The 25564-nt window shown below is 38.5% G+C and overlaps 1 protein-coding gene across 1 annotated transcript in view; it reads left to right on the top strand.

The window, feature by feature from the left end:
• The first annotated feature begins 14521 nt into the window (after nt 1-14521).
• Nucleotides 14522-25564, top strand: part of nudt14 (nudix (nucleoside diphosphate linked moiety X)-type motif 14) — a 51691-nt gene continuing 40648 nt past the window's right edge. The window contains exon 1 of the mRNA XM_059512979.1: nt 14522-14876. Within this exon, the coding sequence (XP_059368962.1) occupies nt 14796-14876 (81 nt within the window). The 5' untranslated portion in view covers nt 14522-14795. The remainder of the gene's footprint in view (nt 14877-25564) is intronic.

The following is a 25564-nucleotide window of genomic DNA, read 5'->3' as shown; positions in this document are numbered from 1 at the left end:
TGGAGTAGTGTAATTGTTGGAATTAGCCTGAGCGTTCTGAACCCCATTGATGTTCATTGTATATACAAAACAGCTAAAACATTATTAAAATATCTTCTTTTATGTTCTGCAGAAGAAAACAAGGTCAACCATGTTTGGAAAAGCATGAGGGTGAGTAAATTATGACATTTTTCATTTTGGAGAGAAGTTTTCCTTTATGGAGAGCTGTGAGTATCTCAACATACTGGCAGTTTTGTGTCATTAGGCCATAGCAACTGGCCAAATGTCCTTGGTGATGTGAAACACTATGTTCTTATGTGTTATTTAAATCCAATTATCAGGATCTGAGCTTTTAAGTAAGCACACATTCTTCATAGAAACCATAAAAGGAGTGTATTATGATTTAGGCCGATCCCTTCTGTTTTTTAGGATTACCAAATCCGTGGCCTGATTGAGAGAAAAATGTTAACATGTATGGGCAGGCGGTCTGACCCCTCCACTGATTTCTGGGCACACACAGGTGTGGTGATATACAGGAAACTATCCAACGTTAAACAAAAGATCCAAATGCAACCCCAAGGCAAAAATGCATCAGCATTCAGGAACACATTGTTGTTGTGCGCCGTCCGTGGCTGACAAACCTGCAACGTAGCTTTCAAATAACTTAAGCACTATTGCACTATTTACCCCGCGTTTATACAGCATAATTCTAAATTATTATTAATAAGTTGTTCCCTGGTGGTCTTTAATGCCAAACAATGCAACAATGAAAGGCACGTACAGGATATCAGCCATTTTAAAGCACCGTACAATTACGGTTATCACGATGGGAAACAATCAAACTTGTCGAGAGCTTTTAATACCCCGCTCTTTGTTGATGCTTCCTGCTGGTCACCCAGTCCCATTGCTGGGACATGTTTGCATAGAGCGCCACCCTTATCGGGGCCTATCTACCAAAGCCAGCAGAGCCCGGCGAGTGACAGCAGGAGCACGTACAGTGGAGGGCAGATAAAGGTGGTGTTGTTTAAATAAAGAGCGGCGGCGGTAAAGTGGGCTCAGAGGAAGGCCGCATTCTACGTCTAGTACAATGGAATCATTCTTCAGACCTGGGGACAGAATAATATTGCCCTTCTGAAGCGGGTGGCACAGGAAAAGAGGGAGCCTCTAGGGAGTTACCCAAAACTCTCTGGCTTTATTTACAGCCGTCCGGTCACTGACGTACTGCTGGCACCCATGGGAGGGCTGCAGAATCAAAAGCGCAGCACGACAAAACACCCTGGCTGGGCCTTGACTCTGGAAATCTTTTCCCAAGGCCTCGCAAGTGTGGCTGCCTCAGCCGAGGAATTGTTGTGCAGCAACAGGATCTTTTGATAGATTTACAGCTGCATGACATGTGTTTGCTTAAAGATTGATTTAGAGTTTTACTGAGGAGTACAATGGCTGAGCTGAAGATGTCCTTGTATGCTTGTGTTTGAACACAGTACTTCTTAATTCATTTTAACACAAATTCTCTGGCTTTCAGGGGTGAAAATGGCAGTTCAGGACTCTGACCAATGGATGGCGCTTATCCCTCAGAAAGTTGCAGACTTATCACGTCCCCTTTGTAAAGACTGTCGCTGAAAAGTAAATAGCTGTGTGATAAATATCTTACCGTAGATGAGAATCAGTTTGGAGGGTGTAGGCATTATACATATTAGTGTGTATGAGTGTGTGCTATATGTGATTAACAGCTTACTGTAAAACCATCTGTGACTAATCAATTTACACTACATGTTGATGTGCAAACGTACAGGAAGAGATAAGCAGCAAACATACAAAAACTTTTCCGTGTAAATCATGGTCATTGTGTATGAGAAGTTACAGCATTCTGGATTGTATTTGTCATGATTTTTATCATAACCTCCCATGTCTGTTTCAAAAAAGACAAACCCTAACTTTGTATCATTTTCAGTCTCTCACTTTTTAGGATTATGAATTTTTTATTTTGTGTTTTTTTTTTTTTTTTTTTACCACTGCAGGTGTCTTGCTCTCTCCGAGCCAGAGGTGAAAATGAATGCTGGTTGTTGAGTGGGGGTGTGAAACTGTTTCTTCACACTGATAATGAATTCTGCCCTGGAGTGATTAAAAGAGGTTCTGTATAACCAGATGATTTCTGCATGTGTTTTACACTCATGTAATCATGTTTCGATAATGAATGTGTGAATGCATATACTTTTCTACTCTACTTTTAATTTTAGCCTCAGATGATTAATGGGCTCTGATTCAGCTTGTTTTGGACTATATTAAACCTTGAGGCAACATTTTACAATAAAGTTCCACTCATTATTGTTAGTTAATTAATTAGGTATCATTAAGTATGACCTAGCAATAAACACTTAAAGGGTCATTTGATGCTTTTTTAAAGATCTTTTTTTTGTGTGTATTTGGTGTAACAGAATATGTTGACATGCTTAAATGTTCAAAAAACACATTATTTTTCAAATACTGTACATTATTGCAGGTCCTCTATGTCCCACCTCTCTCAAACGTGATGATTTCTACAAAGTCCCTCCTTTCGCACAGTCTGCTCTGATTGGCCAACTGACTCAGTGCATTGTTATTGGCCGAACACCGCAAGCACTCGTTGGAAATGTAATGCCACTTTCCATAATCACGAGCTTCATCTTTCAAAATAAATGTAAAGACTTAGTTTTACCATCAGTTCAAGCCTGAAAGGGTAACAGCACGCACGCGCGACGCACAGATACTATTGGCAAAACTCCGCATTTGAACATTCAATAGCAAATACTTAAACTAATAACAAAACATACTTACAGTAGCTGATTCAGAAGCGCCAGATTGTGGTAGCAAAGTCAGAATTACCTCCTCTCCTAGGTTCATGAAACAGTCGTCTATAAAATGCTTTGCTGTTCAGTCATAAGTAGTCTTTAACATTCCTAAATGCATCTATTTTCGGAAACCCAAATAAAGTGTTTTTGCTTTCATACACACAGCATCTCCCTGAAATGGCTGCTTCAACACTAACTGCGGTTACTGAAACCACACCTTCTTTCTTTGCGTGAACATTTGGGTGGCATTTCGCAAATATTTCCACACAGTGACGCAGACATGTGGGGGCGTGTTTGAACGAGCCGTTTTAGGGGTGCGTGGCAGAGTCTGAATATCTCTTTGGATTTGAGACTTTAGTCTTTGCAACTTTACAGATCTTCTTTATGCATCAAGATCTTGTAACACTCCAAAGAGAAAGGAAAAATTTAAATTGCATCATATGACCCCTTTAAGATATAGTTCATGCTTGTTCATATACATTATAATATTATTGTTCAATACATTAGCTGTTTTAAGTTACTTATTAATTAACCAATAATAATAATAATAATTCCAGTTTCTCTGATGTTGTCAACTTTTGTTTTATTGCTGATTATATCATAAGCATACATTCAAATGGGAACTTTTTTTTTTAATTCCTCCTTTAATACATTTCTATTTGAGCTTCTGAAAATATTCCAGAGCTTCAAATGTTTTAAAAAGCATGTCAAATTATTTATTATTGTACTTTATTGTATTTTGATGTTTGATCCGCTACTTGTTTGTCTCAATTGTTGCTCCTTGTGTTCTTCTTTTCTTTTTTTTTGGCATTCATTGGTGCATGTCTCTTGCATTGTTGGATGTTCCCTGTCTTGTTTTGTACAATCTTCAAATTAATAATAATAATAATAACAACAACAATAGCGAATGTTAATTCATAAAATTACAAAATAAATAAGAAACAAATAATGCTGTTAAAGTATTCGTCATTCATGTTAGCTGTGGCATAAACAAATTTTTAATAAATACATTACTTTATTGTAAACTGTTACCAACCTTAACTATGATTGCTTATTGATAAACCATATTACTGTAAGGCTAGACCAAATGTTAACTATATAAGCTGTGAAAGAGGCCGACAATTCCTGGTAGTAACCAGGCTCTAGTTTTGTTTCGGGGCTGTTAATCACCTCTTGTACGTTTTATTGTAGTCAATCTTACTTGATGCAACATCATGTGCAGTTGATGTTTATGGCCACAGTGCCGCTGCAGTCCCACTCTCTGCAGTGATTACAGCCCACCATGTCATTAGCATACCACTGCTACAACAAAAGCACTAATTATTATTCTTAGACTGTAGTTAATGAACCCAGCTGCAACCGAGGGCCCTCTGCCATAGCGCCTTACCCACCTATCACCACCAAATAACTTCATCAACCACAACTGTGACCAGCACCGATTCCCCCCCCACCGTCACAGGGCACAGAATGGTCTATGGAATTAGAGACAGAATTGCATTTGCACAGTTGGTTTAGTGTGACACAATGTGTTTCTCTCCTGTCACCTTTTCCACTACAGCCCCCGCTGCCGCAGCCCTCCGTAACCCCTTGCTCCATATACAGCCTGCACCTTCTGTGGAGCGTCTCAGGTTTTTGGGATCAGGTTACATGTCATTAACTGTGCCTCTGTGGGCCAATTCAAGCGAGTAATTAGCTAGGGAACGTGCATTCCCATGGTGATGAGAGGCACAACCCATCTCGCAAACACACTTGGGCCAGAGCCCTAAATTTGAGGCCAAGCTCGACTGTGTGCAAGCATCATATAAAAACAATAGGATTTGAATTTCGAGGCATTTAAAATAGTCTCCCCTCCAGGAAAGGGGGTGGTCAGCTGTTCCTTAGTAAATTGAGAGAGTGAGAGATCAAGGTTCAGTCGGCTTGTCAGGCCTGTGGCCCTATAATCCCCAAAGACGACTGCCACTTTTGTCCACTTCTAAAAATACCTCCTCCGGCGCCCCTTTATCACTTTACCATCACCTTTCTCAACACATCAGAATCACAAACTGCCTCTTTCACCATCTTTTTTCTATTTGTGACACTTGAGTTGTTGGTCTGAGAACGCGATCATAATTTTTGTGCAAAATGAAGAGCAGGATGCGGGAATTCTGTCTGGGTAACACATCCGGGGCCGAGAACAATAATAGCTCTGCCTGAAAATACAAGAAGCAAAATAACAGCGGTGGATTCCATTACAAAGGCCTTGGATGGAAGGGAGGCCTGCTGCTTTGAAGGACTATTCAGGAGAGGCAAGTTCCACACAGATCGGGTTGCCTTAATTTAGGCCCTACCTGGAAAGGGAGGAGGGTCGAAGTCTCGTTTGATGTGACAGGCAATTGCCATTCTTATCCCAGCCAAAGCCGCACATCACACCTGCCCACATGGCATCACGTACGAACCCTTTATTTTCCAGCCCAGCTTTTGACTCGTGATGGTCACGGTGCATTCATTGCATTGCTGTAGTGGAACTCAGCAACGTCTCCATACAGTATCGATAAACTTCTTCTATTTTGAGTAATATTTGAATTGTTTATTCAGATTTTTATAAAGGCATTTCTAGTTTTTAATACTGGAATTGAAAGGAAATGCAAGAAGGAATATGGGACACTTGTCATTTTTAACTTATCTTTAACCTTTTCTATGATGAGGATATTTAAATTTTTGTATAAAAATTAATTTTTCTATATTTGGTGCAGGCTCATAAATGTCAAGGTGACACAAATATTTATTTACTTGTTTTTGCTCATAAACTTTTTTTTTAATAGATTTACAATATATTGCTTTTAATATTATAAATATAAAGTAACATGCTACTTTTTACATCAGTGATTTGGCATAATATGATTTATCAATGAAAATCATTAATTGATAAATCATATAATGCTAGAACACTCATCACTTTTACCTACTTACTTAGATATTTAAAAAGCTGCCAAATCATGTCAAGTCATGTTTTCCAACCATGCAGACACATGTAGGGGAAAAACATCATGACAGGAAACAGGAAACGACATCATAGAGAGGATGTGGAAGTCCCCTCATGGATGTGTGTCAAGGTCAGTGAGTGTCTTAAAATATTAAATAATTTGACCTTTTTATAACAAGAATGTTTTACGTATTTATGACATTTTCATTATTGTAATATATATGTAGACTACTATATATAAACTGTTGTAGCTCTATGTACCTCCCCCCTTTTTCAAGGGTGCATAAGTAATTGGACAATTGACTCATAAGCTGTTTCATGGACAGGCTTGGGCTATTCTTTTGTTATTTCTACATCAATTAAGCAGGTAAAAGGTCTTACGTTGATTCTAAGTGTGCCATTCGCATTTGGTATCTGTTTCTGTGAACCCACATCATGTGGTCAAACAGACAATTGTTAGGCTTCAAAACCGTCTGAAATTAAGATCAAACTGTACCAGAACGACGAGAAGAAAAAATTATGGAGAAGGCTTGGAACAGCTCATGATCCAAAGCACACAACCTCATCTGTGAAACATGTTGGAGCAGTGTGATGGCAAAAGCATGCATGGTTTCTGGTAGCACTGGGTTACTGCTTTTCAGTGATGTTGTGACAGGACAGAAGCAGTCAGAAGAATTCTGAAGTGTATAGGGATATACTGTCCACCCAGATTCAGCCAAACGCAGCAAAGTTGACTGGACTGCACTTTTTAGTACAAATGGTCAATGACCAAAACCATACAGCAAAAGCAACCCAGGAGTTTGGCAGAATGGCAGAAAAAGTCAATCTCCTGATGTCAACCCGATTGAACATGCATTTCACTTGCTGAAGACAAAACTAAAGGCAGAAAGACCCACAAACAAACAACAACTGAAGTCAGCTGCATTGAAGGCATGGCAAAGCATCATAAAAGAGGAAACCCAGTCTCTGTTGATGTCCATGAGTTTCAGATTTAATTCTGTTCTGGGGCCATAGAGAGCCAAAATTATGAAAATTGTGTCAGTGTCCAAATATGTATAGACCTATCTCTCTCTCTCTCTCTCTCTCTCTCTCTCTCTCTCTCTCTCTATTTGTGTGTGTATGGTCACATTTCAATCAGCTCCCTAGCTCCCGAGCTCGTGAATCAGTAGATTGTGAACATGAATTCGGTCACTCGAATTCCAGTGAAATGATTACATACAGTGTCAACGGACAACATAGTAGAACGTCATCACTGGAATTAAGAAACAACAGGCAGGACCAATCTAATTTTTATGTATTTTTTATTATTCTCTTTAAACACATAGTTTGGTTACATGTTCTTACAACATTTCAGCCAAATATGAATTATAAATAATAATTGGATGTGTTCATTACCTGTCTAGCGCTGTGTGTTTATGTCGAAATATACTAAAACGTTCTGTCTTTTATAGGGCTGGGTATTGTTCAAAATCTTTCGATCCAGTGCCAATTTCGATACCTCAGTTTCGATACCGGTTCCTAACGATACATTTTTTTTCGATACCATATGTTTTAAAATCCATTTCAACATCAACACAAACACATTAAACACAAAACTTTTATTTTTCACCTTAATTAAAACAAATTCTGGTAACACTTCACACTCAGGATAACATTATTAATACAACTGGTTGTGCTTTTTGGATAGGGGTGCGCCATTCAGGGGCGGACTGGGACCAAAAAGTTGCCCTGGACATTCTGGCCCACAGCAGCCCACCACATCATAACGCAAACGCACCTGTTTTGATGTCATTTATTATTTAATATTTAAGTAAACAGTTTGGGGATTTTAACCAATAGGGCAACTGATCTTCTGTTGAAAAAAAAAAAAGAACAGCAGCTGTTCATTTAGCGACTCCTAGGCTACGTTCACACTGCAGGCTGAAACGACCCAATTCCGATTTTTTTGCCCCTATGCGACCTGTATCTGATCTTTTCATGACAGTCTGAACGACACAGATCCGATCTTTTCAAATGCGACCCAGGCCACTTGGGTATGTGGTCCTGAATCCGATACGTATCCGATCTTTTGAAATGCGACCTCCGTCTGAACGGCCAGGCCACATGTATCCGACCCGTACGTCATTGATACGCTACAAACGTCATAATTCTGCGTTGAAGTAGGCGGGAACGAGAAGATGAACTGATGAATTCTGTATTAGTGAAGCCACTCACATGACATCAGTATCCCACCACTCCTGGCTGCGACTCCGCACCCACACGTTTCTCTGTACCGACGTTGCTAATACTGCTCCACAAAACGCCATGGCCAAAAACCTTGCTCTCCTCCTTCTTTTTAATTTTCTTCTTAAAACGAGAAGATTGTAATTGTGCTGGCTCCGTTGGGAAAATAACTTTAATACTGCAAAAAAGAGCTCCGCTGTTGACTACACTGTTGTTGACATCCATGTTTAACGTTAGCTACTTCTGCAAACAACGAGTGACGTCGTTGAGCGTTGAGTACTCTTCTGCGCATGCGGGTCACTTCTGGGTCATTTCACGTTCACACAGGAGATCACAAAAGGTCCCATTTAATTGGAAATGTGAACCGCCTTGCAAAAAAATCGCATTTTTTAAAAAAATCGGAATTGAGCATTAAGCCTTGCAGTGTGAACGTAGCCCTAGTGAGCGATACATGCTCATCAAGACAAACATTCTTCTAGAACTCACACTTTGCATTCAGTTAGCAGATCCATACGAATCATGCATGAAATAGAAGTTTATAAACTCAAACGATAGCTTTATGTGCTTTAAAGATGAACTTGAAGTCTTTATTCATTCGAGATGTTCAATAATAGATAATCTTTGGCTCGGTAATACAAGTTCATGATCCGATTAGTGAACCGATGATTCTTTTGAGTCAATCTTTTAAAATAATAATTTATTTTGTTTAACGAAACCAGTGTGAAAACCAGGGTTTCACAAACTGGAAAGATCTGAGGTGCAGAGCTGTTGTGTTTTCCAGTCCGATGGGCTATCGTGAATAGAGGTAAAATTCCTAACTTGATTCGCGTTGTTCACTCGCTTGAAGGGGTGAAACGGATCGTAGCTGATCGTTTGCACTTGTTTATAAATATTGCCGATTCAAGCATTTTAAACAATTCGCGCGCGTTCGGAGCTTGCGCTCACTCATTCAAAGCATGCGATTTTGTGCAGCATTTCAGACAATGCGTGTACAGAGAATGAATTCAACTTTCGCGTATCGTAACTTCTGAATGAACACATACACACAGAATTATATAAAAATAATTGTCTCTGGAAGTATTCTCGTAAACACAGTCGGTTATGTTTTAAGTGACCGTATACAGTGGCCTGCTGCTTAGAGAAATTCGCATATGTTGCACTTTGCCACACTTTAGACCTCTTTGGCATTGTAAAACGGAAAACTACACTTGTGTTGTGTGACTGCGAGTATTTTCAGAAATCCTCCCAGTCACGTCACGTGGTGGTGGACAGCCAATCACGGCGAATTTAGGTCCTTACATGCACGTATGCTACAAGCTCACACAGACACAGCCGCTTGGCAAAAAAAAAAAAAAAACAGCCGCTTGGCTTTTGGAACCGAAATTTGGCACCGAAAGATAAAAATTTTTTCGATACTATTATAGCGTTATAAAAATCCTCCTGGAAGTCTATTCCGGGAAGAGAGAAGGGGCGGCATTAGGGGTGGGCTAAGGGGGCTGGAGCCCCGAATGTTTTCAGTAAAGCCCCGAATGTTTTTATTACCACCATGCCATCAATGAGTTTTCATGCCCAATAAAGTAATTTATATTAGAATTTAAATAAATAAATATCTCTCGACTCTCACATCTACAGTGTCTGTCAATTTACGCGTTGTCATTCACACCCGACGAAAACCGCCCACTTAGTCTAGTGCTTCTGACTGAGTAATAGTATCGAAGTTTGTCGTTCGATACCATAAAGGCATCGAAGTTCGTTACCCAGCCCTAGTCTTTTAAAATCTTCTATCGTGTGTCATTATATTTATCGAGTTAACTCGTGTGGTTTATGTTTCACGCTTCAGGAACGTAATGTTATTTCTACTAAGGGAGCATAGTGAGTGCCGATGCTCCCTAGATTTTGTGGTGCATTGTGGGATTTTTCATGGAGCAAACGTTCCAGTGCACTGGAAGGATTTCGCGATTGAGACTGCCCTTAAAATGGCCAATTCCCTGACCAATGCCCTGACCCCTGAACAAGAGAGCTGATTGAGATGCACCCATATATATATATATATATATATATATATATATATATATACACACACACATTAGATATATATACACACTTACATTAGAGCTGGAAGTACAAAAGACACTTTAAGAGTCACTTTAGAGTCAAAACCCTATGAACCCAATATAGTACTAAGAAGAATTTTGCATGTTTTGAGAAGATCCTTTTCTTTATAGTGTACACTCTTATATGTCATTGACCCATATGCAACTGACCTTCAAGACCACAATCTATAACGGGATGTCGTGTCTGGCTCGACACCCTGTGAACGCTAACAGAAGGATAGCAGGCACCTCAGCTAAGTGCATTCCCAGAAGTCTGACCTTTGTCATCTCCGGCAACAACAAATCCCTGCTTGACCCATGCTGATAAACTGACTGTGCCTAGAATACTAAAGGAGACAGAGAGAAGCTAGAAATATGAAAAAGGAGTGTGTGAAGCTCCATGACCCTGTATTCTGTGGAGCCAGCAGTGGCCTGGCTTGTGTTGCAGCACCAAAGAGTGTAATTCAGAGTGAAGGGATGGTCCAAACCACAGCGACGCCGTGAGGTGCGCACAGGGGTGTGGGATTAGCACACTGTTGGGGCTCCCGAGCCAAAAAGATGGTATGATAAGATACAAGGGGTCTTGCAAGGGGCCTCATGTTGACTGAAAGGAAGACCAGAATATCCAGTATCCGTTTTCCATTCAGACAGACTGTGTAATGAGCCATGTCTCATCTTGAGTTATCTTGTGTTCTCAGACTTTCACTACTTAGGCTACTTATTTGGATGCTGTGCAAAGTTCAAAACAAGGGCAGTTCACACAAAAGCTCTGCCGCAGAACACAAGGCTATATTTACAATGGCAGATATAAATATCTTCCAAATCCTGTGAATGTTTAATCTCTTTCAGTACAAAGCATTTTACTTCGTGCTAGAAATAGAACTTGGAGAATAAGACAGAAATTAGGCAAAAGATACATTTGAACTGATTTGTGAATGTGAGTAATTGCAAATTACTCTTATGAGCTGGTTCTTTTAGTAATTCAAAAACATACAGCACAACCAATGTAGTCTTATTCCCAAATTATTGACTATACGAGTCGGAACTCAAAGTAAAGTTCAAGTTACTGATTTGAATCAATCTGAGAAATCCTTCACTGCACTGAATCCATCAAGAGCAGTTAACTTAATCAACATCCAGTTCACCTACTGAACTGCAAGTTATTGTTATATTTAGTGATGTCTATGAAATGAACAAAGTTTTGTAACAAAGTTTTTGTAATAAATTAAGAAATATTAATATCAATTAGCATGCATACATATGGAAACACATATTCAAATCCTGTAAAAGGTCCTTTAAACTCTCTGTGAACCACTTCTTCAATTCTGAAAGCCACAACTGTGAACCCCCAGTACTGCTTATCATAGACTGCAGCCTTGTTCAATCGGTTCATATCAATTGGCCGGGTGGAGAAAAAAGGGCTGCATTTCCATTCCATTCGCACATTGTTTGGTCTAGCAATGTTTATTTAGATGTAAATCAGCCAGCAAAAGTGTTACATCCTGCCAGTGTTTGGAGGGTGGGACTTCTGGCCCTCCGAGGAGGAAACTGGCTTGAAGAGATTGGGACCCTCGGTATGTCAGAGATGGAGTGCCATATTGCAGTTTGGGTGACATCATTCTCTCTCCATCAAAGTAAGGGCATCCTGGGTGTTACACGTCTTCAGCTCCTCTCAACACCTCCTGGCCCGGGCCTGTATGGTGCTCAGTGATTGTACTGATTATTGTATTATTGTTAGCAACTACAATCACTGTACCACACAGTATTGCGTCTTAAGATGTTTGGAAAGGTGCACACCCCCGGGGTCCACACTGAATTGCCTTATCGACTGACTTCCACCCAGCCTTAATCAAACGATCTAATTTAGATCAAATTAGAACTTGTATTTTTCCAGTCAAACTCAGAAGATTGCAAGGGCGGGAAAAAGGAACCAAGGGGCGGAAACTGTTAGTGTGGGAGAGTTCTGAGAACTATGATTAGAGGTATGAGAAATGTGATTGAAAGAACAGGGTGTGGAGTATATTGTGGATTGAATTGCCATCACATTAATCACTGTGGTTATAAAGAGAAAACCATGACCACATGAGAAATAAAACATGTCTTTTTTGGTGTCTTTTTTATCATATTTGTTTGATTTTTTGGAGAGGCAAAAGCCTCAAAGATATTGCTGAACATAGAAGAAGGTTAATGCAAAACAAAAGCACATTCAAATACATTTGTTTGATGATCAATTAAGAGAACAAAATTTCATACAACTTTATAAAACTAGAGCTTTTCTAGTAAAAATTTGATTTCTTTCACTAAATGCTTGTATTTTGGATAATTTATTTTTTTATTATTTAAAAAAGATATATAGACACTGGAAAATTTAAAATAATGTACATAATTCAAGAACTGCAAGCTAATTTTATGCTCTTTATGTACCTTGTAACCTTGACCTGACAGTCATACAGGGTGATTTCCTCAGTGCAATTAGCAGTTCTCTCCACTTCTGCTGTCTCTGAAATCATGTCAAACCATCAAAAGACATATTCTCCACCTGTTTATGATGAACCGACTAGATGTCATTTCTATATGTGAGAGCTATGATCACAGACATCTAAAGCAGACAAAGGAAAATTGTCACCCTACAAAGAGGCAGTAGCGACTCATCGGGGGTGGCACAGCTTTCCCAAAGCTATGAGGTGAAAATGGGTCGATTTCATGTTAATAAAATTCACAATTCATTTCATGTCTCAGAATGTGTATTTTTTGTTTGTAATTTCACAGCTGTAATACCATACTGAAGCTACTGCAGTTGAAAAGTGTCACTTTTCTATTGTGAATGTGTCAAACCTGCTGATTTAATAACAACCGATAAGTAAATGAGAAGGGGAGGGGGAGGCCGGGAGAGAGCTAAGCTCCCATGCCTCCATTGGTGAAAAAAGAAACCTCGCAAGGGAGGCTAGCCTCCCTTATGGTATATCAACCGATTATCATAGAGAGTAAATTACGTGCTAATGATAATTTAAGTACTTATGATGATGGCGACATTAAATATTTGATCGCCAACAGATTTACCAAGCTGTCATTCAAACAGTATATATACACAAATTAAAAGTAATGGGAGAACATGCTTAAGCTGAAAGTGAGTGAAAGTGAAAGTGAAGTGACATTCAGCCAAGTATGGCGACCCATACTCAGAATTTGTGCTCTGCATTTAACCCATCCGAAATGCACACACAGAGCAGTGAACACACACACACTGTGAGCACACACCCGGAGCAGTGGGCAGCCATTTATGCTGCGGCACCCGGGGAGCAGTTGGGGGTTCGATGCCTTGCTCAAGGGCACCTAAGTCATGTTATTGAAGGTGGAGAGAGAACTGTACATGCACTCCCCCCACCCACAATTCCTGCCGGCCCGGGACTCGAACTCACAACCTTTCGATTGGGAGTCCGACTCTCTAACCATTAGGCCACGACTTCCCTGAACTGCTGTAGCCTGGATATAGGCTACAGCAGTCGGCTGATGGTGACAAACAAGCATCCTCCTCTCTTACTTCATCACTGATTTGAAGACATATTCAACAAGACTCAAGACTCAACCATCGAGAAAAAAAGAAAAGAAAGTAAAGATAAGTAAAGGTGTTCCAAGGAAGAGAGGATAAGCTTCTTCATCTGGTTTTGATGAGACATTATCAGAGGCATAAGTTCAGAAAAGAAACCTCCATTAGTTTCCTCAAACTACATTGAAACCACATTTTTTGATGTTTCCTCTGAGATTACTGATGTTTTAAGGCCAACAGATAAGCAGAAAGATTTACTTCGCAGTAGTAGATGTTTTTAGTATTTGAAACACATCAATGAGGATGAAACACTTCTGCTATGGAAGACAGAAAGGCTATATGTCTAGGATAGAACACTGCTGCCTAAAAGTAGGCTATAAAGAATGTTTCAGATTATTGACACGACCTAATTAGCTCACATAATTCATATGTAAAAGTTATTAATGTAAAGTTAGACTATTTCACTTTTTAAGGCACTTGTTTGGCAGATTAACAAAATAAATGGGTCTGGTCAAGAAAGAGAAAACAAAGAAATATGTATGTTAAGGCATATAGGCGAAATAAATCATTTAGTATATTTTCAAATATTTAAAAAATAATTAAAATAAATTATTGTTACTCTCTGTATAATGTATTATGTACAAAGTGTTTAATTTTGTTGTCATTTTCTCTTTTTCCACAATTATACTACAGCCAAAGCTAATATGATGGTTGAATACCTTATTTGGCAGGCATTTGGGCAGTATCCGTTTCTTTAAAGATTTACAGAAAATTAGCAAGTATACTAGTTTTGGCGGTTTATTCAGCGAATCACGCGCTTACTGAAGTTGGCGCTAAATCTGAGGTAACGCCTGCTCGAGCCAGACACGCCTGCATTCGCGCGTCAGGCGCGCGCGCGCGGTAAAGGTGAAATGGAGTGTGCTGAGGCGACAGAGTCCGTAGTTTAACCTTTAAATAAATAAATGACGTCATCCTCCCGCAACAATAGCTGACTGGCTGTTTTCTGCACAGCATAGTCCGTACATTACTGCAACGCAAAGACTATAGAGCGTTCTTATTCTGCCCTTCACAGGCTTCCGTAGACATTTCCCCTATTCTCCTCCAGTAGTCTGCGGCTGGGCAATCTGTGGGGAGAAGTACCCGTGGGCAGCTATATCAAAGCCATGGAGCAGATCAATAATATTCAGGTGGTTCCGTGCACCAGCTCTAACTATCTGAGACCGTTTAGGGTGCAGTATAACCAGGTGAGTTGCTATAGTCTAAATTGCACGTTATCATCTGTCAGTGATGCGGTCACACCTCATCATTTTGCTGTCAGCTGCCCAACCCCCATTCATTCTGTCATTGCTTTTATCGACCAACATTGTTTGTAATGTTTCACAATGAGCATAACATCAATTGCGTCATTCAGGATTTCAGAGGAAATGTTGCTGATTTCGTATAATGTCATATTAGCATGACTAACAAGATGCTATTGCGCTAAAAGGTTAGACAGGAAAGCAGCCACTTTTCCTCGAGCACATGCTTTACATTACAAGCAGCAGCAGCACAGCTGTCTTAGGAAAGCTTTTACACACAATATTGTACAGTTGGTAGTACTGGAAACGCGTGTGAAATAAATAGACATGCTAGAACACAAGATATGTTATTAAATCTATCTATCTATATACCTATCTATCTAAACATTTATTTAAAATGCTATATATATATATATATATATATATATAATATGTGTGTGTCTATGTATGTGTGTGTGTGTGTGTGTGTGTATGTATGTATGTATGTCTGTGTGTGTGTTTATGAATATAATTTCTAATAATATAAAATGTTAAAATACAATTTGTTAAAAAATAAAAAAGTATTTAATAATAATGATTGTTATATATAGATAGATAGATAGATAGCTAGATGAATATAAACACATAATATTTATAGATATAGGGCATTATGTATTTTTGATAGTTATCATGGGTAAAAGCAATTGATGGAGACATCTCTTAGTAGAGGCCTTTTTGCTTTCATAAATATACAATTTAAATATAAGGATAAATTATTAAAAATTAAAAAATTAAGTGGCATCCTTCTCCTTACTAGAAAAGAATTCTTGGCATAGCAGAATGTTGATGGCAAAACAGTTCTCTGTGGTAACTGTGCAGTCGGGTGAACAGATGTTTTATATCATAGCAGTTACTCTCAATAATTCATTTTTGGGTTTAGCATAGATACAATGCTACACTATTGACCAATCAGGCTGCAATGATCATTTTGTATTTTATTTATTTATTTGTATTTAGTTTTGAGAGAGAGTGAGTTTATCAGACTTTTTTTTAACATTAGCTTGAAGCTATACATTCAGCAACACTCACCATCACAACACATAGGGGGATATACACATAATATATGTATATATATATATATATATATATATATATATATATATATATATATATATATATATTAGGGGTGGCACGGTTCGCTGAAAAAAACCCGTACCGTTCGGTTCACCACACACGGTTCGGCACGCGATGGGACCGCGGTTCAACTTAAATCCAAAGCATCTGTAATATGGTTTATTATGGTTTATTAGCAGTTAATATATGTTTCTGTTGATGGATGCGCATTCTGGATTCCCAGACATTACAACAATAGCGATGAGAAAAAAAATCCCTGGAAAAACCATTCACTCTTGATCAATGTGAATGACTTATGCTGGAATATGAGCAGTCATTTATTCCGTCATAATCCGGTTGCTGAAAGCTCACGCGCACAGATGAGACCTGAACAGCACACATTAATATGTATTTAAACTAAACTCATTTAAGCTTTGTCAGTTTAAACATTTAAGAGCCAGAGGACGCGAGCTCGCACGCGGTGAGAAGAATTGTGACTGCGTTAACCCGAAGCGCGCAAATATAAGATCTCTCTGAAGTATTGTGTTTAAATGGACAAATTCAGACAAAAAATATGTAAAAATTACCGTCTTGGTAAGTATCCTACAGCAGACATAGCCGGCTGAACGCAGGCCACTGTATCAGTGCATTCTCTTAAAGTGACAGTCTTTATATTAATAGAAACAGCAACAACAAAGAAATCACTCACTGCTCTTGATTAAAAAGCTTATATAACTTTAATAAAGAATTATCTTTAATTTATTTAGTCCAATATGCAATGCTGTTTTACATTTGATTACTTTTTAAATTTCTGTGCCTAAAAACTTGTGCTAGACCTGACAAAAAAAAAAAAAAATGAAAATCACTGTTTATTGTTTGTATCTTTACTCTATTGTATTTATGTGTGATGTTGCTTGTAGTTGGATAGAATATTCTTCTTCTTTTTTTATTAGAAAGTATCGTTTTTCCACAAACATAGCACATACCGAACTGTACCGAAAACCGTGACTCTAAAACCGTGAAACAAACCAAACCGTGAAAAAGTTGAACCGTGCCACCCCTAATATATATATATATATATATATATATATACAGTACAGACCAAAAGTTTGGACACACCTTCTTATTCAAAGAGTTTTCTTTATTTTCATGACTATGAAAATTGTAGATTCACACTGAAGGCATCAAAACTATGAATTAACACATGTGGAATTATATATGGAATTATATACATAACAAAAAAGTGTGAAACAACTGAACATATGTCATAATCTAGGTTCTTCAAAGTAGCCACCTTTTGCTTTGATTACTGCTTTGCACACTCTTGGCATTCTCTTGATGAGCTTCAAGAGGTAGTCACCTGAAATGGTCTTCCAACAGTCTTGAAGGAGTTACCCGAGAGATGCTTAGCACTTGTTGGCCCCTTTTGCCTTCAGTCTGCGGTCCAGCTCACCCCTAAACCATCTCGATTGGGTTCAGGTCCGGTGACTTTGGAGGCCAGGTCATCTGGCGCAGCACCCCATCACTCTCCTTCTTGGTCAAATAGCCCTTGATGCCTTCAGTGTGACTCTACAATTTTCATAGTCATGAAAAATAAAGAAAACTCTTTGAATGAGAAGGTGTGTCCAAACTTTTGGTCTGTGCTGTATATATATATATAATAAAAATGGATGCATTTAGCAGACGGTTTTATCCAAAGCAACTTACAGTGCATTCAGGCTAACATTTTTTACCTAACATGTGTTGCCTGGGAATCGAACCTACAACTAGGGCTGAAACGATTCCTCGAGTAACTCGATTACAAAAAATGGTCGAGGCAAATTCCTCTGCCTCAAAGCCTCTTTTAATTTATTTGATGTGATTTTGAATGATTTTTTTTAATGTGACACAACAACAACTCCTTCTGTGACAAAGCAGAAGGAGACTAAAGCGCTGCGTCTGAAAATCGCATACTGCAAGGAGTCAGCAGTGTTTTGATTTGAGGGCGCGGACAAACGTAAAGAGAACTTTGTGGCGTGTGTCGATTGCAAGATAGAGCTGGCATAACACAGCTAGGGCCCTATGATTTCCGTGATGCAGAAAACGCGGAGGGAATCGCGGAGTCCAGTCATAAAAACGGAATTTACAGTTTAACGCAGAATGACACGGAATTTGCCAATTTTTTTATGAATTAATCAAAAATAGGTCATTGCACTTGCATCAAATTACGATATGGACATATATCTGTAAATATTAATTCCTATTTAAATATGAATCCTGCATGTTCTGCGTGCCTGTGTTAATGAATGGAGCATAAGCGCGACTTCCTTTAACACACACTGAAGTGCGCGTGACGCTCTCTGTGATTTCAGCATCTGCTGTCTCACTAAATAAGGACGTGAACACATGAACAACATCTCCAGAACTGCTCTGACAGTCACATCAGCATTTGACCGTTTGATTTGAGTAAAACTAGCATTACATCACATACACAGAACTTTAAAGGTACGTCAACCCATCAAAAATAAAAGTCCGGTTTAGTTAAAAGAAAAGTATTTGCCAGAGATGTATTACTATTGTTCAGCAGAATGTACATAGCCTACTACTAAAAAACATTATTATTATTTTTTTTAAGGTTTACTCACACAACATTTCTTCCATGTTTTATTTTTCAAAGTAAATCCCCTCTGTTTGACGAAAAGTTTAATTTTCAATAATTAAAAGATAAATTAAATTAATGTTTTATGTGTTTAATGTTTAATGTGCATCTCAGAAAATGCTTTATTTAAAACCCCAACTGAATGGCACTTAAATGCACTTAATTCATCTGTCAACTTTCTTGTCATTGTTCACAGTACAAGTACAGACAAAGAAACAATGTGTAATAATTAAACGTTTATTTTTGATGTATGCATTGCATTCTATGCATTAAAAAAAAAAATCTAAAAAAGGAAACATGAGTCTTATTTTCTCTTGCATAATTAATATTGCACTTTAATTAAGCAAAAACACATTTTATCCAATTACTCGATTAATCGATGGAATTTTCGGTAGAATACTCGATTACTAAAATATTCAATAGCTACAGCCCTACCTACAACCTTGCACTGCTAACGCAATGCTCTACCACTTGAGCCACAGGAACATAGGAATATAATTGTAAAATAATATTTTAGGCACTCTCAGTGTTTTTTGCCTGAAACTGTGTTTACTTTGTGACCCTGGTTTTATTTTCTAACCTACTTTGGTGTTGCATTCCTTTTCTTATTTCTATAAATAGATTATTAGCAAAAAGCCTATACCAACACATCTGTAGCTCTTGCTATTATATTCAAATAGCCTACGGTTATGGTTTAATCTTTTAACCTGTTGGTACTGACTGCTTTTTGGCATGCAGCCCCATCCTTTTCTGTGAAACCGTGGTAGCAAATATGTCAACACACAGTGTTTTCCTGAATTGACATCCTTTTTCTTCTGTTGTGCTGACATGCATTAAAACTTTTTCCTCTTTGATTGTTATCCTCAAGCTATGTGCTGCATTTTTTGGAGTAAAGTAATGCTTCCTCCTGCTGTAGTTTGACTAGCAGACCCTGGTTCCACCTCATACATGAGGTGTCTTAGTCATCTGCATTCGTTGCACTGTGCAGGCATGGATGGAATGTACCGGGCTTTCTGTCCAGATTCTCTTGCTATTAGATTAAGTCTCTTAAAAAGTAAATTTGTAAATTCTCTTAAAAAAGTAAAAAAAAAAAAGTAATTTGCGCTGAATTGCCATGTACAGATCCTGCTCAGAGGCTAATTTGATTTTAATAATAATTTTTTAACATTAGCATGATTTCTAGGTGGCGTGGTACAGGCATATTTACACTGTGTAAATCTGGTCTCAGTCTAGATTTGTGCCGCGTTTCAACCGAAAGTACCCAGAACATTTGTACCAGGAACTTTTTTCCCCCAGGAACTTGTTTTCCCCCCAGACCTGTTGCTTTCTGCGTTTCCACCGCAGTCTAAAGTACCGGGAAGACTAGGCAACGTAGTGGTGACGTAGGTCTGCGAGCGTTTCTCAGTACAAAGTACGATGATTTTGGACTTGCATCCTCTGTAGTTCAGACTTTGCACATTCCTCTCGGGAGTGTGATGTCTGTGACGACGCAAATCCAGTAATTCTGCAAATAGCAGTGCACTTGATAACATCAGTCAGCTCGCCTTGGCTACTGCAATTTTCATCACTGTATATTTAAAATAAAATGAAATAGGATATCAAATAACACTACCTCCTTTCGTTTTCATTTAAACACAATAATAGCTGCAGGAATGTACTTAGTTCAGGGAAATGTATAAATATATACAGCCATTACAATGAAACTGAATATTATATCAATTTGCCTTTTTTATTTTCATTTTAACATATAGATAAATTGAATACAGACCAAAGATTACCTGTTAGATATATCCAAAACCAATTATATTTTATGTTTAACCACTAAAGAGACATCAGAGCCAGCGGCACATGTCAGAAGGTCTAGCCGAGTAGAGACTGCTCTCAGCGGATACATGAGCACTGAGCTCCCGCTGATCGCATGGAGCTGACATATGACATATTATATTAAAAAAGCCTACGGTTATGGTTTAATCTTTTAACCTGTTGGTACTGACTGCTTTTTGGCATGCAGCCCCATCCTTTTCTGTGAAACCATGGTAGCAAATATGTCAACACATAGTGTTTTCCTGAATTGACATCCTTTTTCTTCTGTTGTGCTGACATGCATTAAAACTTTTTCCTCTTTGATTGTTATCCTCAAGCTATGTGCTGCATTTTTTGGAGTAAAGTAATGCTTCCTCCTGCTATAGTTTGACGAGCAGACCCTGGGTCCACCTCATACATGAGGTGTCTTAGTCATCTGCATTCGTTGCACTGTGCAGGCATGGATGGAATGTACCGGGCTTTCTGTCCAGATTCTCTTGCTATTAGATTAAGTCTCTTAATTAAAAAGTAAATTTGTAAATTCTCTTAAAAAAGTAAAAAAAAGTAAATTTGCGCTGAATTGCCTTGTTCAGATCCTGCTCAGAGGCTAATTTGATTTTAATAATAATTTTTTAACATTAGCATGATTTCTAGGTTGCGTGGTACAGGCATATTTACACTGTGTAAATCTGGTCTCAGTCTAGATTTGTGCCGCGTTTCAACCGAAAGTACCCGGAACATTTGTACCAGGAACTTTTTTCCCCCAGGAACTTGTTTTTCCCCCAGACCTGTTGCTTTCTGCGTTTCCACCGCAGTCTAAAGTACCGGGAAGACTAGGCAACGTAGTGGTGACGTAGGTCTGCGAGCGTTTCTCAGTACAAAGTACGATGATTTTGGACTTGCATCCTCTGTAGTTCAGACTTTGCACATTCCTCTCGGGAGTGTGATGTCTGTGACGACGCAAATCCAGTAATTCTGCAAATAGCAGTGCACTTGATAACATCAGTCAGCTCGCCTTGGCTACTGCAATTTTCATCACTGTATATTTAAAATAAAATGAAATAGGATATCAAATAACAACTTCCTCCTTTCGTTTTCATTTAAACACAATAATAGCTGCAGGAATGTACTTAGTTCAGGGAAATGTATATATATATACAGCCATTACAATGAAACTGAATATTATATCAATTTGCCTTTTTTATTTTCATTTTAACATATAGATAAATTGAATACAGACCAATGATTAGGCCAACCTTAAAAATATTCTTGTTTGCCGTAACCCGACCGACCCTGTCAATTTAGCACCGACTCAATGTTTTTTTTTTTTTTTGCTTTTAGTCCGACCGACTTGCCGATTGTAAATTTACGTTAAGACCGACCAATTATTTTTTTACTCTTCAAACAACTAATACAAACGCAATAAAATACTATTAATTATATTTAAGTATTGTAAATATATAAATTGCCTAGGCCTACATACAAATGAAGGCTATCTTCTTTAATTAAAAAAAAAACTCTTGACGTCATCTGTGTTTACACGGATGTCACACTGTGGCCTGTGCGTTCGCTTCGTCTCATACTCTCACTCACTGTCAGAGTCAACGGTTCGCGCTTGGTAATGATGGCTGCGGCTGCAGTAAACTAAATGTTCGCGGTCACTGGTCAAAGTCATAAGGGTTCGGGCACCATAATACATCTAAAAAAATTCATTAAAGGGGGGGTGAAATGCTCATTTTCACTCAATCTCCTGTTAATCTTGAGTACCTATAGAGTAGTACTGCATCCTTCATATCTCCAAAAAGTCTTTAGTTTTATTATATTTGTAAGAGAAAGATAGTCTGTACCATTTTTTTTTCTGAAAAACACGAGCGGCTGGAGGCGTGACGTGTGGGCGGAGCTAAAGAATCACGAGCGCGAGTAGGCTTTTGCGTTGAGAGCGTCTGGAAACTGTGACATTACCGTGAGGAAAAAAACCATCATCCAAAACAAACCATGGCTAACAGTCAGATTCAGCCGTATAGTTATGATCCAGAATCAGATCCCGAGGCTGAAATTGAACAAGAGCAGCAGCAGCAACGACTACAGCAGGACGTCTCTATGTGGTATGTATTGAAACCGTATATATTTGCTTAGCGGTTTTGGAAAATGACTAAGTTCCACTTTGTGTTCTTTTTTTTTGTTTTTTTTTACGGTGTAATGTTACATGTGGGAAGTGCAGTTTGATGCCAACATCGCATGTTGTTTACTTGATGTGCTTACGCGCCGATAGTTAAGTTAACAACACAGAGATATTTAAAGCAGTTTTACTCACCGCCTGCGGTTCCAACACACGATCGTGACCCTTTCTCGTTGGGACTGCATCATCCTTAAGAAATAAACGATATGCAAATCCGGCGTCAAACTGGGCCTTGTATGTAAAACAAGCATCTTCGAAATGCAGGGAACAAACAAAAACACTTGCACAACTCCGTTGATGCTCTGTAAAAATAATTTCCATCCACTGGTCCCTTAATGCTGTTTTTTTTTTTTTGGTAATCTGTGCAGGGTTGTTTTGCCCTGGCAACCAAAAACAAACTTCTTTGGTGACATTTCGCTCTCTCGCTCTGGTCAGTGAATGTCTCTGCTCTGCTCTACGGGCGCGCGCGCGCTCTTCCGGGAGAAGTGCCCTTAGGACCCATATAAGGAAATTCCGCTCCATCTAACGTCACACAGACCCATACTCGAAATAAACTTTCCGAAATTTGTGACAAACCGGAAGACTTAATTTTCAAACGTACAACTTAATTTTTGAAACTTTGTCCATGTTTAGCATGGGAATCCAACTCTTTAACAGTGTAAAAAACTCAGTATGCATGAAATAGCATTTCACCCCCCCTTTAAAACAGCTCGACACCGCTTTAACTCGGCACAAAGTTCTGGAAAAACTGTGCCCAGATCTTTTCCCATCCCTTCTCCTCTCTAGTCTAAAACCGTGACCGTGTCAACTGTCACTTTATGTTCGAAAATCTATTGCACGAATCAAGCACGAATCAACCAACACAAGTTTCGAAAACTAAAATAAGAAAATGATTTTAACGACCTTTTCTCGGAGCGCGTGCAGGTTTTTTTTTTTTTTTTTTGAACAGGCGTCACACAGCAACTGCAGCTTCGGACAAACACGCATAACAACAAATAATACTTCTGCACAATGTTTCTCTTTTTACAACAGAAATGTGAATTCTGCCGGTATTCAGTCTCATACAGTTTCGGGCTTGAATCGCCTAGGGCTGTCAAAATAGCTAAAAAAAATTAAATTCAAATTTTTTACTTAAATATGATCAAAATTTTAAGTGTGTTCAAATTTTAAATGCATAATTTCTGTTAGGGTGAAGAAAAGCTTTTTGCTTCTCTTCTGAGGCAAAATATTACTGCATGTTTATTCAAAGCATTAGAATACATGACTGTGAATAAAACAATATTTAAAATAATGTTTATGAACCAATTATTATTAATTAAGTTGGTTAAAGAACTATAAACAAAACAGCATCATGTATGCATGCATTGTTAAATAAATTAAAAAAGTAATATTTTGTTAAAAGTAATATTTGGAAATGATCCGAATAAATGGTGGTTGAAATCACAATGCTGCATGAACTCAACCAATTAGCATGTTTAGTGCCCAAGTCCCGTCCCCTAGAGTTCAGGAACTTTGAAAAAGTACCACCTCGCCAGCAGGGACTTTCTGAGGGGCATTTAGTACCGGCCCAAAGTCCCTAGATCCTGGGTAAAGTTCCTGTGGTGGAAATGCGGCTTTGGACTCAACTAGGGCTGGTCCGAATACCATTTTTTGAGCTTCGAAGCTTCTGTAGTAATCAACACAGAATATTGGAACAATGGAACATATGCTGTCTACACTGGATGCAGCGCGGAATGATGTATTTATGATGTACTGACAGAAATTTCGAATGATTTTCAACAGTCGTTTTGTCACATCCAGTGTAGACAGACTAGGCTGTTACGGCGCGGCACAACAAGACAAGTCGCATCCGGTGTAGACACAGTGTAATAAAGGCAGGAATCTCTTTGTGTCTGTCTGTTTGCATTTTTATTATGTCGAAAACCGGTCATCCAATCGACTTCGCGCATGGCGGGTGTGTTGCTGTGGACCCAAGGGAGTGCAGTGTCGCATTTTGGTGCAATATGGACACGCAACACATTAAGAATGAATAAATTTTTATTAAACTACAGAACAGTGCGAGCCGGAAGCGGGCGCCTAACTGCAGTAGTGATACAAAACACACAGGTCTGTTAAGAGCAATACTTTTAATGTGGACAAATTATTATTAGGCTGGGCTACTGTATGTTTTTTTTTTTGTTTTTTTTATAACTGCTGTATTTGCAAGTATTTTCCAAGCTGTTTTTTTGATGTGCTGTTGCTGTAGGCCTGTTTCAAATTGCATATTTGGCACACTGCCTTTGTCTTGTCCTCACTCAATTTAAAGTGTTCCCACACCGCTGAGGTCTTCGGCATGTTTGTCTTCTATTCCAGATGAAATGAATCATGACGTTCACTCATGGGTAATTCATATTTAAGCAAATGAGAACAGTTTCGCTGGGGATGCCAGGGGTTTGAGAAAAAAAGAAAAGAATATTCGAATCTCAAAATTGAAAATCGAATGCGAACCCACCGAACGAATATTCAGATAATCAAATATTCTGGTTCAGCCCTAGACTCAACCCTTTTCCAGTCTCTGTTTAAAAAAAAAAGATTCCAGAAGGAGTGTTTCACAGAAATGCCATGAAGGAATCAATTGGGGAAACCTTCTTTCTGAAGAACCTTTTTTTTTCTTTCCTACTTTTTTTCCACTAAGTTACATTATGAATGAAGGTGCCAATAAAGAACCTTTATGTTCCATAGTCTTCAGGTCTCAGCTTGTATATGGTTTACCAGGTAAATAATTTCTTTGGAAGTCCAACTTATAAATTATAATTATATAAAAGAATGTTAATGTTTGCCAAGCACCATGCCAACATTCAGGGTAGGGCTGATTATTGGTAAAGATTTCCCAATTTGGTTAGATTTCTGCTAACCATTTCACAAGCACATTCATATGCACAA

This window comes from Carassius carassius, chromosome 27 (genome assembly GCF_963082965.1).
Source record: "Carassius carassius chromosome 27, fCarCar2.1, whole genome shotgun sequence".
NCBI lineage: Eukaryota > Metazoa > Chordata > Actinopteri > Cypriniformes > Cyprinidae > Carassius > Carassius carassius.
This window is presented reverse-complemented; position numbering and strand designations above follow the sequence as displayed.